At 39.8% G+C, this 13,907-nt stretch overlaps 1 protein-coding gene across 1 annotated transcript in view; it reads right to left on the reverse strand.

The window, feature by feature from the left end:
• ADAMTS3 (ADAM metallopeptidase with thrombospondin type 1 motif 3) overlaps window positions 1-13,907 on the reverse strand; it is a 229,285-nt gene that overhangs the window by 39,126 nt on the left and 176,252 nt on the right. Inside the window, exon 5 of the mRNA XM_024577370.3 lies at window positions 11,004-11,203. Within this exon, the coding sequence (XP_024433138.2) occupies window positions 11,004-11,203 (200 nt within the window). The remainder of the gene's footprint in view (window positions 1-11,003; window positions 11,204-13,907) is intronic.

Below are 13,907 nucleotides of genomic sequence, written 5' to 3' on the forward strand. Positions count from 1 at the left end.
ATTAACATAATATGCTCTCCCATATGTAGCTTTTTCAAAAAAAAATTTTTATTGTTATTCAATTACAGTTGTATGCCTTTTCACCCTATCCCCCCACCCCACCCCATCCTCATGTAAATTCTAAGGAAATGAGGAACTGGATTCGATTTATCATAAATAAGAATTTCTTGATCATCAGTATAATGGCATTCAACAAAATGCCATTATATATATATTGGGAAAAAATAAAGAGAAGCTAGAGCAGATCACTGGAGAAAACTTGTAAGAATAGAAAAGAGAGGGCTGAAACGTACAACCAGTGTTTGGGTTGTCAGAAAAGCATCAGGCACAAACATAAGTCACCTATCTGACACGACAGAATGCAAACGCACGTTTGTCCAGAGAGAACAGAAGACCCTGCCATCGTGTGAGCCAGTCTACTGGAGCATGTGTAGGTTTACTGTGGGCTGCTCAGGGTTGAGACCAGAGTCTTTATTAAATTACCTGGGAGAAGGGGTAAGCAGAAAATTAATTCAATTTTCAGATGACCTTATATTGAAAGGGGTTGCCAATGATGTGAGGGGGGACTGAAAAGGTAAAATAAAACCAAGTATTCCTTTCCTTGAAAAGAAAATTCCTTCCAGGTTTGTTCCCGGACAGCACAATTTCTCCCAGGACATTTCCCTGGCAGGACAATCTGACCTGCTTTGTCTGACTAGCGTAGGAACAGCTTTGTCTGGCTTCAACAAAGGAACAATGTTTTTTCTCACAGATGAGTGGAGTAGGTCTTGAGAGGCAGTATAGCTTAGTGGTAAAGGAGATAGGTTCTGCAGCCAGACTGCCTGGGTTTGACCTTAGCTATGTGAACTTGGGTGTGTTACCTATTTCTGTGCCTCAGTTTTCTCATCTGTAAAATGGGGCAACCGTGGCACTGCCCTTACAAGATTGTTGAAAGGAATAAATGTATTCCTTATATATGTATAGTATTTAATGGTGTCTGGCCCTTGCAAATATAAAAGCAAAAACTGTAGCCATTACTCATATTATTATTCACACAGAAACAAATAAATGGTACGTGTATATACTTTTTTGTAGAAAAAGACTTGGTTAACTGAAGGCAAACAAGTAATAAGATAGTCCAGGTGATTTTGGCTGTGAGGATAAAAAAAAGAATTCTGAAATGGGCTATGAAAAAACGTAACTCTATCCACAACTAGCTCTTGTAGAGCTAAAAGTTTCCAACACATATTTGCTTCATCCTCAGCTCCGTACTCTCTAGTCCTTTTACTAGAAGTTGGTAGCTGCCTCTCAACCGGCCAACTTTTTTTATCTCACCCCCAATCTCAGACTAATTTTTTATGAATAGTCTTATCAAATCTTTACTGAACAGCTGCCCTGTATGCAATTGTCCTGGGGGTGAGGGACTGAGGAGTAAATGAGATGAGTCTGTTCTTTTCATGAATACTCAGATATTCTAACAGGTAAAACAAGCTATGAAAATGAATGCAAAAAGACATGCAGTCAAGGTCATTTTGGATGGGAATAGGCGCTGTGAAGTAAATAAATCTGAGGGGCGAGGTAGAGGACAAGCAGTTGAGGAGAAAGGTACCTGAGGCTGGGCAGTCCGAGCAGGGAGACCCATGGATGGGAAAGAGGTGGTCTGTGCCCATCTGAGAATGAGCAACGGAGGCAAAGGGGAGGGCAAGTGCCCAGGCTCAGCCTGCATCATGAAAGCGCAGAACGCTACAGAGGAGGGCTCCTTATCACCACTTTAGGAAGAGACAGAGACCCAGAGAAGTTCTATGAAGGTCCCCAAATAATCAGCACAGCCAAAATTCAAATAAGTCTGTGTGATGCTAATTCCTGTTCTTAACAACACCTCGCTGCCTTTTCCTTTCTGTCTTAGTGGAAGTGCTAAGTCTCTACCTTCTTCTAAGGCTCCTTCCAACTTCCCTAAAGACACTCATTCCAAAAAATCAACTCTATTTCCCTTATTCAATCCGTCCCTTTCTTGGCATTCTTTTTCCTCTTTTATTAATGTTCTCAATTTTTCTTCATCACAAAAAATAACCTGCCTATAATGTTTTGCAGTATGTTTTGCAGAACTGTTTACCACTATGTTCTTCAATGATATTGGTTTATTTTTATTTATTTCTTAGCAATATCAGCTTATCTTTCTCTGTCCGGTCCACACATGTCAGTGTCTCGCTGTCAATCCTCTTCTCTTGTCACCTACTTTCCCTGCAATGTTCCATTAACTTTTGTTTCTTCAACCACTATCCATAGGCTGATGAATTCCAAATGTTTCTATTCCTAACACTGATTCAGCTCTCGTTCTTCAGAGCCACCCATTCAGCTCTAGTAATAGATCCACGTCTTTGGAAGTATACTTAAACATCTCAAAGTATACTCACCTTCTCTCTCAAAATCTTTTCTTTTCTGAAAATTTTACCACATTCAAAGACTAAATCATCCTTGACCTCTCCCTGTTCTGCAGGAATAGCAGTCAATGCGTTACAAGCCCTGCGGACATCTCTTAAACCCGCCCACGCAGCTTAGTACCCATCTGAATCAGCTGGACCACTGTAATAACCTGTTAAAACTTTCGCAAATATTTGTGGGTAGTTTGGGCCCATTTCAGCAGTTCTCCAGAAGGGCAGATTATAATGGTTACATGACTGTTTTCAATAAACAGGAGTCTGTCCTTTTAGGTTAAATATACTTTTACCCCTTGTAAGCATCTAAGGAGCTTTGGGTGGGTCAAGAATACGCAATTCAGCTACAAGGCCTTACAGACTCTTTGGGCCTTTGGAACAGTGGAAAAATACCAAAAGCTCAGGTAGAATTCATTCCCATTTTTCAAGAATGAGAAAAATGATTTCCTCAACAAGCTAAAAAGCTTCTCTATGTTTTAGGACCTTGGGAGAAATCAAGGATGGAATAAATCTGGGGAGAATAAGATCAGACTGATTATTTGTAGCATAAAAGAGGAAAAATGGGTGAATGTCAGGAAAGGAATTTGGGGCTGCAGAATCAAAGGGGAAAGAGGAAACTGAGGCGCTTCAGTAAAATCAAAAGAACCTCTGAGGCAGCAACACCATGGACATCGTGTGATGTGAATGTACCCTGTGATGTGGGGACTCTATTCTAGACTGACGGGTCCAGGGTTTTCTAGGGGAGGCGTGCATGTTTATGTAAGGAGGCTGGACTGACATGTACTTACCCCAATCTGTCTCTGTGACCTGGTATGTTCAATCCACATTGGGGAAATTACGAGAGTTTGCTAAGGCAGGGAGGGGTAGTGTAAACCACAAGGAATTTGGAGCCAGACTGAATGCGGTTGATCCCCTAAATCTGGCACATAAATACTATGTGTCTAGGTCCATAGCATGAGTCTAACACAGTCTCTTCCTCCAAATCATTCTATGGCATCCAGAATTCTCTGTCTAAAACAGACTGATCAAGTCACTAGTCTTCTTTAAAACACAGAATGACTCTTCATTAGCAGGTGAAATTCAAACTCTTTAGGACGGCACATGCTTTTCTGAAGGTAACCCCAGCTGCTCTACCCAGCCTCATCTTCTGCCATCTCCCCGAAATACCCTTTGATTCCACATACAGACAAAACTCCAGTGGCTCCCCAAACTACCACTTTTAGCTTCTCTTTATAATCTGTTCCCCATCTTTCAAGAGTCCTTTTTTCTGTATCAGGGAAATGCTAATTCATTCTCTAATTACAACTCAAATGACATACTCTCAATGAAGAAAGACTTCATCTGCCACTGGCATTATCTGCCAAACCACACCCCTCCTTTTCAGTTAATGTTTACTTTGCAGCTGAATCTTATGAAGAAACTATTCTATTTTATTATTATTTGCTCATTTGTTTATTTTACCTGCTGAATTAGCTCCTATGGAAAGGAGCTAAATCTTACTAATTTTTGCCTCTCTAGAACCTAACAGGACTTGGACTGTGAGAGGGTATACATACCAGGAGCATAAATGACAAGAAGACAGTGTGCATGCACAGGTAAGAAATGGATTAACAGTAATGACCCCAAATAGAAAACTGCTGCGTAATTTGCTTAGGTTGCATAAACACGTACACTCCCCAGGTAAATCGGCTTTGCAATCGCATTCAATGTTTTTAGAAACATTAGTTAAAAAATCAAAAGCAGTGTTGAGATGTAATCATCACTAAGTAACCAGTCACTACACATACTTGCTAACTCTTTTTTTTAAGATTTTATTTATTTATTTATTTTTAGAGAGAGGGGAAGGGAGGGAGAGAGAGAGAGAGAGAAATATCCATGTGTGGTTACCTCTCACTCGCCCCTTACTAGGGACCTGGCCCGCATCCCAGGCATGTGTCCTGACTGGGAATCAAACCTACGACTCTTTGGTTCGCAGTCTGGCACTCAATCCACTGAGCCACACTAACCAGAGCATATTTGCTAACTCTTGAATAAATCAATCGATGCTTCATTGGGGCCAGAGTACTTCTATGGAGTCTTTTTTTAAATATTAGGTAGTAAAGATTGCCATGTCCAGATAACACAACTATGCTGCTGTTATCATTAGTTCATTAGCCAACTTAAGTAGCCAATTTCAATATAAAAAAGAGTTGATGAATTTTCTCTTAATTATTAATGAGGACTTGGAAGTACAAGATTGTTTTTCATACTAGGAGGCATTCTTTTAAGTAAATTATTTTCTTTTCACTTGGTAAATACTGGGATTGAAGCATAGACTGAATTCTCTGCAGGGCATTGAAAATATTAATAGGAACAACAGACCCAGATCACGTCATAGATCTTAGCAAATGGCCAGGACACCTGCCACAGACAGGGAGGTGTTGGTGACAGAGGCCATCTAACATACTGAAAGAAAACAACCTGCCCCTTAACCACAAAATCTGCTCCATCACCCTGTTAGAATTTTAAACTGGATTGCTAACTGATTTGATTCTATCAGGCACGGAACTGAATTCTCATTTCAACGACTTGAATGGTGTTCTCACAAGACACAGTAAAAAGTAAAGAAAAGACATCAGAGTTTTATTCAGCAAGGGATATACAGGAGGCAGTACAGCTTAGGGAGGAAGAGCAGGCAAAGAGATGTGGGCATAAGTCTCAGTTCTGCTACCTCTTAGCTGTCTGACTCTGGGAAGAGTAGCCTAACTTCTCTAAATCTCGATCTCCTCATTTATAAACTGGGACTAAAAATGAACATATTTCAGGGCTGAGGATTATTATATAATTTATGTAGAGTATTTAGCACAGGACCAGGCAGAGAGCAAAGGCTAAATGTTAGTTGGTAGTAGAATAAGCCTTCATTTTTAACAACATTAAATCATCTTTGCACCTCAACCTAAAACTAGATGATTTTGAACATCTTCAAAGATTTTGTCACTAGCCTTCATGCCACATAATCTGTTTTCTTCCCCCACAGGTCACTCCCTCTGTGTAAATGGCACCATCATCCAGCAGTGGTCAAGCCAGAAGAGTGAAAATCATGATGGATTCCTCTCTCTCTCTCAGCCCCGATCTGCTGGCAAGTTCTACTGATTCTCCCATAAATACTCCCTTGTTTAGCAACCCTCACTGTCTAACACACCACTGTCTCTTGCCTAAACGTCTACAATTAATTTTCAGTTGGCTTGTCTTCATTGTTCCTGCACTTCTCTACTGCAGTGTTTACAACACAGAAAGAGGCCTTCAGTGGCTGCCCCTTAATTCTCCTGAAACTGAACTCAGCCTTCTCCTATGCCCTGGCCCATGTTAAGGTGCTGTCTGTCAGGTTTTGGTAATATAAAGTTACCAGTTTTCCCTTTATGGTTAATAAATCCTTTGTGGGGAGATACTTTGAGGCTATGTATATATCCCGTTTCTCATTAGACTTTCATCCACTAATTTTGTCATTCATTGATGATATTTGCCTGCAACAATTACTGCATTGGTGTTTGCTAATTAGCAATTTTATACATCTATCATTCCTGCTACATATGTTAACTGGAATTCGACTACAAGGAAGTTTTGTCCTGTGTTCACTTACATAGTCCATTGTTTATTTCTATCAGTGTGGACTCACGAGTATTTCTTTTGTTGCATGTGTTATCATCCTTTATTATCATGTATTTACTTTTGCTCACAGTGTCTCAGATTTGGCTCCTGGGAGCCCCTTTCAGCCAGCTCCACACCAGCGCTCTCAACCTGGATGAGTGTCAAGTGGGCCTGGACGTTCTGAAACGGTGTGTGCTGTTTTGGACACAAATACACTTTTCATGGTTTTCCTCAAATTCATAAATAAACCCACACTCTAAAAGGTTTGTTAAAAAACCATGGTTCTACACATACATTTTGATTCCTAAATATTATGTTGACTAATTAGAGTTTTCAGCATTGAGTTGATAATTACGGAGCAAGTGAGCCAATTCTTACAGTGGTGAAGGTTGGCAGCATATTCCTCCTTCCGGCGAGCACTATGACGTGGTGAATTAGTTCTCACTGTAGCCTACGTTTCTGAGCAGCCAGCCCAGGGCATTAATAAGCACACGTGTTCTTTAGTTCACATCACAGAGTCTCCTTCAGATATATTTTTGAAAATTGGGTACTAATGACTAACTATTAACATAAATGTTAACCTGAGGTGGAGTTAAGGCGGGGATCAGAGACAAAGTCAGTCTGGCTTTGCATTAACTGAGTTATTGACACTAACTAAGTAACCTGACATTCGTCTTCAATCCCTTTGTCTTCAAAAAGGACAATGTTACAGAGGGTCGCCTCTAACGTTTCTTCTTAAATTCCAAGGTGTGATCCAATGGGAGGATGTATCAGTGGTAACTGCTGCCTAAACTACTCATGGGAAAGAGAGCACAGGGCTGAGAAAGCAAACACTGGGAAACACACACTTCTAGTGACATACATCCCACTAAACTGGTTTCTTGAAAAGAACTTCACGAATCCCGTTTGCATGGTAGGACATTAGACTTCAAAGTTAAAAATTTCATAAGATGGAATTATCCTTTGAAATTCTACTGTTTTTTGTTTTGATCATTTGAACCACAGTCTACCTTTGTCCTTGTAATAGGAGACGATTCTAAAACTCTGTAGGGTATTTCCTCCTTTTACCTTCACAGTACTGCCAGGAGCCATTCTTCTCCATCTAGATGAAAAGCAAAGAAGGCCTGGACCCACCCTTTACATTTATTTCATTGCTTTTCCTCTCAGCAAGGCCCATGTTTTCTCCTGTAGCAGCTAGTACGTATCCTGAAGGAAGGAACCCCTCTAAAAAGGTACCACTATGCTCAGACTGGGAAAAAACTGCCACCTGCCTAGAATGCTCGGAGTTCTGTAAGGTAAGCTTCAGAGGAGCTCGCGTGATAACACATTTCTGCCAACACAGTTTGAGTGTCAAGATACAAAGAAAAACTGTTGGAAAAATTTCCAGGACAGTCTAATTATTTGTATTTTTCACTCCAAGAAATTTAATTTCTATTTCTTTATTTTCAAAGATTCCCCCCCCCTACCCCCCGTTTTCTCCTTTCTGTTCTTGTCCTTTATGACTTTTTGACTGGGGGTATTCATGAAAATTACCCATTCGGCCTGAAAAACATACTCCTAATTCAGAAGCTGTTTCTTGATGCAGCCTTTGCAGTTCATGATCCTTCAGATGGGATCGTCTTTTATCGAGTCCTTTGCCTGACTCCCTTCCTCATCAAATTTCTAAATCTCTGCTCAGATAGTATCTCAGAGAAGCTTTCTTCCAACCTGCTATCCAAACTAGCCCCCACCTCCCCCACCACACAATAGCCCTTTACTCTTATCTGTTTTCCATCGTGGCAGTTATTACAACCTACAATCTCCTCTCTTCTTCAGAATTCTCTTATAAAACTAGGACTGCTATCCCTGTCTTACTGGTGAGGAAACTGAGACATTGAAAAGTTCCTCCTTGTATAAGGCCTCTCACCTTGTAGGGGCTGGGAAAAGGCTTGAAACCAAAGCTGTCCTGCCTTTCCAACATAGGCTGCTGCCTCCTACACACTGGTTTCTCTATGACAGATACACCTCAGGGCCAGCCGGACGGAGCAGATCCACAGAGCCATGCCTGGAGGCAGGGTGCAGAGCTTCAGGCCCTTTCGGGGCTGTACCCTCCCACCTGGGCTCCACGCCGCCACCTTCTACTAATCACCACCACCGCATTATCATCATTTGAGACTGTTTTACAAAATTCAAATAATTTTAAAAATGTGCCTCCATTTTATTAACAGTTTAAAGCTTTTGTTTCCACTAGAAAATTGGGAGTAATTCCCATCTTGCAATATACATGGAAAAAAGTACGATAACCAAGGAATGTTAATTTATTTCTTAAACAATACTTTCATTACATCATTAAGCTGATTAAAAGCTTTCAGTTGTCATTTATTTCCTCTTGCTTTTTTAAAAAATGTTTTATTTATTTATTCTTAGAGAGAGGGGAAGGGAAGGAGAAGGAGAGGGGGAGAAACATCGATGTGAGAGACACTGATCGGTTACCTCCTCATGTGCCTCGACTGGGGTCTGGGCCGACCACCCAAGCATGTGCCCTGACCTGAAATCTAACCAGTGACCTTTCGCTTTGTGGAACGACACCCAACCAGCTGAGCCACATCAGCCAGGGCATATACCCTCATGTTTTGAATCCAACTTTACTGCTTCCCCAAGATTGATCATAATCTACTTCCATGCTGTTTATACTCCTTTGTTCATTTATCCATTCTTTCATTAAAGAGATGTTTAACATTTAATAACTTGAAAACCCTTTCCATGATACGAAAGTATGAAATAAGAAATACAAGCTCCCCTTACAAAAAGGAGTTCAGTTTAAATGAAAAAGGCAACCATGAAGCAAAGCACTTGCTCAGGAACTGTACAGTAAATACCATCCGGGTTCTGGTACGGGAACTACACTGACTACCAGGTAAACTATAGGGAGAATGCATTTACTGACCAGTCAATAGATTTTTACCTAGAAAACCTTTACATTTTCATGTGTCCTCCAAAAAACAAAACAAAGTAACAACAAAAATCAAAATAAGTAAACAAACCCCTAAAGACCCAGTTTAACTCCCAACTTTCTGATGAACTGAATTATTAATGAACATTTTGTCAAAACTTTCAATTTTATAAAAACACAAACTAAATCCCAGGAAAGCACACGATTCGTCTAAGGTCCCAGGGCCAACCAGTTAATAGAGCTCAAACTAAAGCCCCTGCCTCCTAAGTCCCAATTTAATATTCTCAGCACTTTACACCTCGGATGACCATTGTCATAGCTTTCTTCTCTGAAGTCTTACAGAATTTATATATAACACAGCAGCTACAATATGAGCCTTAATAGTAGCATGCCTTTTATTGCTCAATCTTTGAAATTTCTCTTATATTTTTCCCCCTCGCCCAAATTAGAAGTTCTGAGCGGGCAAGGACCAGTTCAAATCTCTGCTGCATTACTCGGAGAGCTTTCTGCAGTCTGAACACCAGTTAGAGGCCCAAGAAGTCTGTAACTGACGGCCTCGCAGGTGGGAGGAGAGGGCGGACACGAGGTACAATGACTGAAGCACCTGGGAATAGCATCTCCACAGCAGTTTTTAAAGTTTAGGTAATGCTGGAAATAAACTTCACGTAGACATCTAAAACATGGCTGTGTACTTCTGCACGTGTATACAGCATTGTGTAAAGCACATGACTTCCATTCATTCATTCAATCCTCTCAACATCCCTAGTAAGTCCTGTTATTTTTCTCACTTTCCTGATGAGAAGACTAAAGCAGGCCCAGAGAAGCTAAGCGACGTGCTCAAAGTTATGCTACTAGCAAGTCATGTGACAGCCAATAGTTGAAGGCATTCATTTAATTCTCAGTGACGAAGCTTTATACAAGGCTAGTCATCTGCTTTCTGTGTGCTAACTGGTCCTCATAACAGGAATTAGTGCTGATGATCAAATAAAAATGGATTTGAATATCTATACTCATTTTGCATTTCAAAGAGACATGGCATCTCAAAGAACAAAACTGTATTTAACATATAGACTTAAATATCAGAATAAATAAAATCATGATTAACATTAATGATTTTTCTTCTTCAACATAATTATTTGAAATTTAATCTTAATCATTGAAAAAAGAAGGTAAACCACATACATGTCCAAAGAAGTTACATTTGTGGCCAAAAGCTGAAAGAAGGAAACAACAGGCTTAGATAACAACATTTAATAGATCAATAGAATATGTATTTCATAATTCTAAGTGATGAAAATATAAATTTGACTGTATTACTATCTCAATTATCTTTTAGAAGTAGGTGATTTATAAATTATCTCTTCTCAATTGCTCTCTGCCTATTCACAAGGAAAAAAAAACACACCAGTTTGAAGGATGTTGATTAAATGTCTTCTGGATATGATTAAGGCTCATGAAGAAGAAATAAAGAACAAATTTAAAGAGCCCTTCATGACTGCACAGCAGCACTGTGCCAAGAGTTGACTGTGCTTTGTAAATATATTACCTACATTGTATAATATAGAAAAACGTTACTCTTATTCAAAGGCTCTGCCAAGAAGCATCAGATGGAGTTATTAGGCCTCAATCATTCTTTATCATCCTGGGATACAACGTGATGCTAAAAAGAACTATTTTATCCTTTGTGGTCCACATCAAGGCAAGAAGATTAAGTCCTGAGCATTTTGATTATTCCCAGAACTGAGAAAACAATTCATGTCACAGTTCCATTGCATTATGACTTTTTCAAATTATGATTTCCCCTTGATGACAATGGAAAAATAGTTGATCAACCAAAAGAAATGTGTGCTTTATGCTTCCTTTATTTTTGCATCCTGGTATGTTAACTGTGTAAATCACTGTCTGCATTGAATGCAGTTGTATACACATTTTGGATGTGGGCACAGTCACAGAAGTGCTCACACAGGTTTCTAGAAGACACTAACAAAACATTAAAAAATAAAAGGCCTCACGAAGGAGTCACTACTCACAATGTTCATTAGGGTGAGGAGGTAGTTTTGGACGTGCTCTTTGCCATGGAAACGGACCACAGAGTCATCCACTCCCAGCAGCACCTCAATGTTGTAATCGTTTTCTTCTGCATGTCTGCGACGTCTAATTGTTTCGTTCAGCTGCCGGTCAATGTTGCGGTAAGCAGTGCCTAGATCATCGAGGCCTTCCAGATCTGACTCTATGAAGAAGCAAACAAAGCTCAAGCATTTCAGCTTCCCCAATGGGCCTTCTAATAACTTTCTGCAAGATCTTCTAGGGAACCCATTGTTATAATCCGTAACCATTGACTTTCAGTTCATTCCGTAAATAATATGCATATCCGTATGATCACACAGGCCTCCTATAAATTCACCATAGAACAGAAATGTTGAGGGTGAAATGATATTACTGTACAGAAGGCAATGTTGCCACGCTGGTCTAAATGCCCCTGAGGATAAGAGTAGTTTAGTCTTCCTCCAGTTGTTTCCCCACTACAGGGCAAAGAAAGTAGGGTACAAAGGAAGTGCTGGCTAAGCAGTTACTAAATAAATGGAGATTTTAAATAAGAAATCATGCGTTGATAAGTTACAGAGGTTAAATAACTATAATCAGAGTGTAGGATTTGTATCTCAATCCATTTAATTCGTTCCTTTTTCCAGTACCCTTAACTTAAAAATCCAGTTACAGCCTGGCAACACAACAGCATCTACTGGTACAATTGTCGGTCACTATCATTACTTTATGTCTGCTGAACGTGTTTCGCTAGTGAATGGGAGAAGTGGGAATACAAGGCACATCCACTTAACGCCCAGCTAACACTACAGGTGTACACACCCGTACTGGCCACTGTTCGGAGAGCAGGCCCCTTCAGTTGCCATATAGCAGAGTCTATGAGATGCCCAAGTAAGAAGGTCAGAAAATTCCCTAGCCAAAGGAAAAAAATAGTAGAAATGGCTTTTTAATTTTATTTTTAATTGAAGAAATTTAAAATTTTTACTTTCCAAATGGGAACATACAAAGACACATAGAGATATACGCGCAGAGTAAAAACCATACCGATACACATACATTATCTGTCTATCTGTCTTCTATCGGGAGAAGTGAGTGAAGCATCCTTAAGTTTTAAACACCTAGATTATCTGCCTCTGGATTACCATATTTTTGGCAAAGGAAATGGTTTTGGTGGATTGAAAAATAAAACCTATCATTTGGATATTTAAATAAAAGCTATTCAAAACTGTTGGCATAAAACTGAAAGCATATTCATTTCCATTTCAAATATATAAAACTTGGAAAAATTTTATTTTTCACGGTGCCTTGATGTCTAAAATGACTGCATATCTAAAAACACGTTTGACAGAATCTCGTCTGACTTCATGCTTTATGTGAAGCGTTATTGAATGCTGCACTGGGGCCTAGCAGCTAGCTGAAGTAGCGTGTGACATTAATGAATAGGCATTTTCCTCTCCCCCTTTGTGGTTTTAGTCAAGTTGAGGGGTAAAAAAAGGTGTCTCTTAGCCAGAAAGATTGATGACCAAGCCACAGCCGCATGGGATTAGAAATAGTGGAAGTACAGATCCCACTCAGACCGTTTCCACTTAAAAAAAAAAAGAAAGAAAGAAAGAAACACCAGCACCCTCCCCAGGAGTAGGGGCGTAAGCTCTGAATGTGACTAGTCAGGTTTGAAAGCTATACTGTAATTCACTTTGACCCAAGCCCAACTGCTAGATCATTAGCTGGGAATTTTCTCCTCATCAGGGACTCAGGTTGGCTCCACAACACATAAATAACTCTCACCACCATCCACATCAAACAGAAAGCTTTCCTCAAAAGTTGTTTTTGAGTGGTGTAAACCTCCAGTGAAGGCAAGAGACTACACCTGCAAACAGCTTTACTATTCAACCTCAAGCCTTTTCACACACTTGAGAATGTGAAAGGTTGTGATAGCTAGCATACAAATAGGAAATTCATACATGAACTCCCAGTTCTAAAAATGTCCTATTTGGCAGAACTGTCAGCGACCACATCCAATGGAAATACACCAGCAATGTCATCATATCATTAAGTCTGACGCTTGAATGAAGGAGGCTGAACACGTATTTCAGAGAGATGGTTCATTCTGCTCTAACACACCTTCGGTTTGGCCTTTCTATCTCTCCTTAAATAGGCAGTTTTCTGGAAAGAGGATAGAATCTCTTTTTTCATTGCCTGGAACTTAGGATGGGAGAAGGAAGCCTTTTTCTTTCAACCATTGCCTTTATTCAATCAAGAATGCTTCTGTCGCTATTTCCCTCTGTGCTGCACTGTATGTACAGTGTTCTTTTTTATGATTCCTAAAGTGAGCAATGCCAAACATTCCAAGGAAAAAAACTTCTGGCACTTATGATCTCTACACATCTCCATTAATTACAGACAGTCCTGAGGCTGTAAAATATCTTCATTCATCATGAACTTTTCATAGTATGCCTACTTTATAATGTAATGGTAAAATGATTAGTAGCATAGGCTTTTAAGCAGACATATCTGGCTTTAAATCCTGGGAGTGTCACATCCTATCAGTGTGATTTTATTTAAGATGCTTGACTTTGCAGACTTGCTGCAAGATGTGATTAATGATCATTAAAAAACACTGTGCACAGTGCTTAGATGTAAGTGCTTCACAAACACTACTTACTGCTCCTACTACAGTGATGATGATGTGATGATGATTTCCCGTTAAGAGAAGCCATCATTTTTAAAGCCTCCTACATTCTATTTTGTACACTGCAAATCAAACTGGTATAGTTCTTTTAAAACAGGCACGAGAAAAAATTCTGGAATTAGTGACTGAACCTGTAAACTGCTGGTGACTTTAGAAATGAGGGTAACCTACATCCTGCAGAGCACAAAGTAGATACAGGGAG

This window comes from Desmodus rotundus, chromosome 4 (assembly GCF_022682495.2).
Source record: "Desmodus rotundus isolate HL8 chromosome 4, HLdesRot8A.1, whole genome shotgun sequence".
Lineage (NCBI taxonomy): Eukaryota > Metazoa > Chordata > Mammalia > Chiroptera > Phyllostomidae > Desmodus > Desmodus rotundus.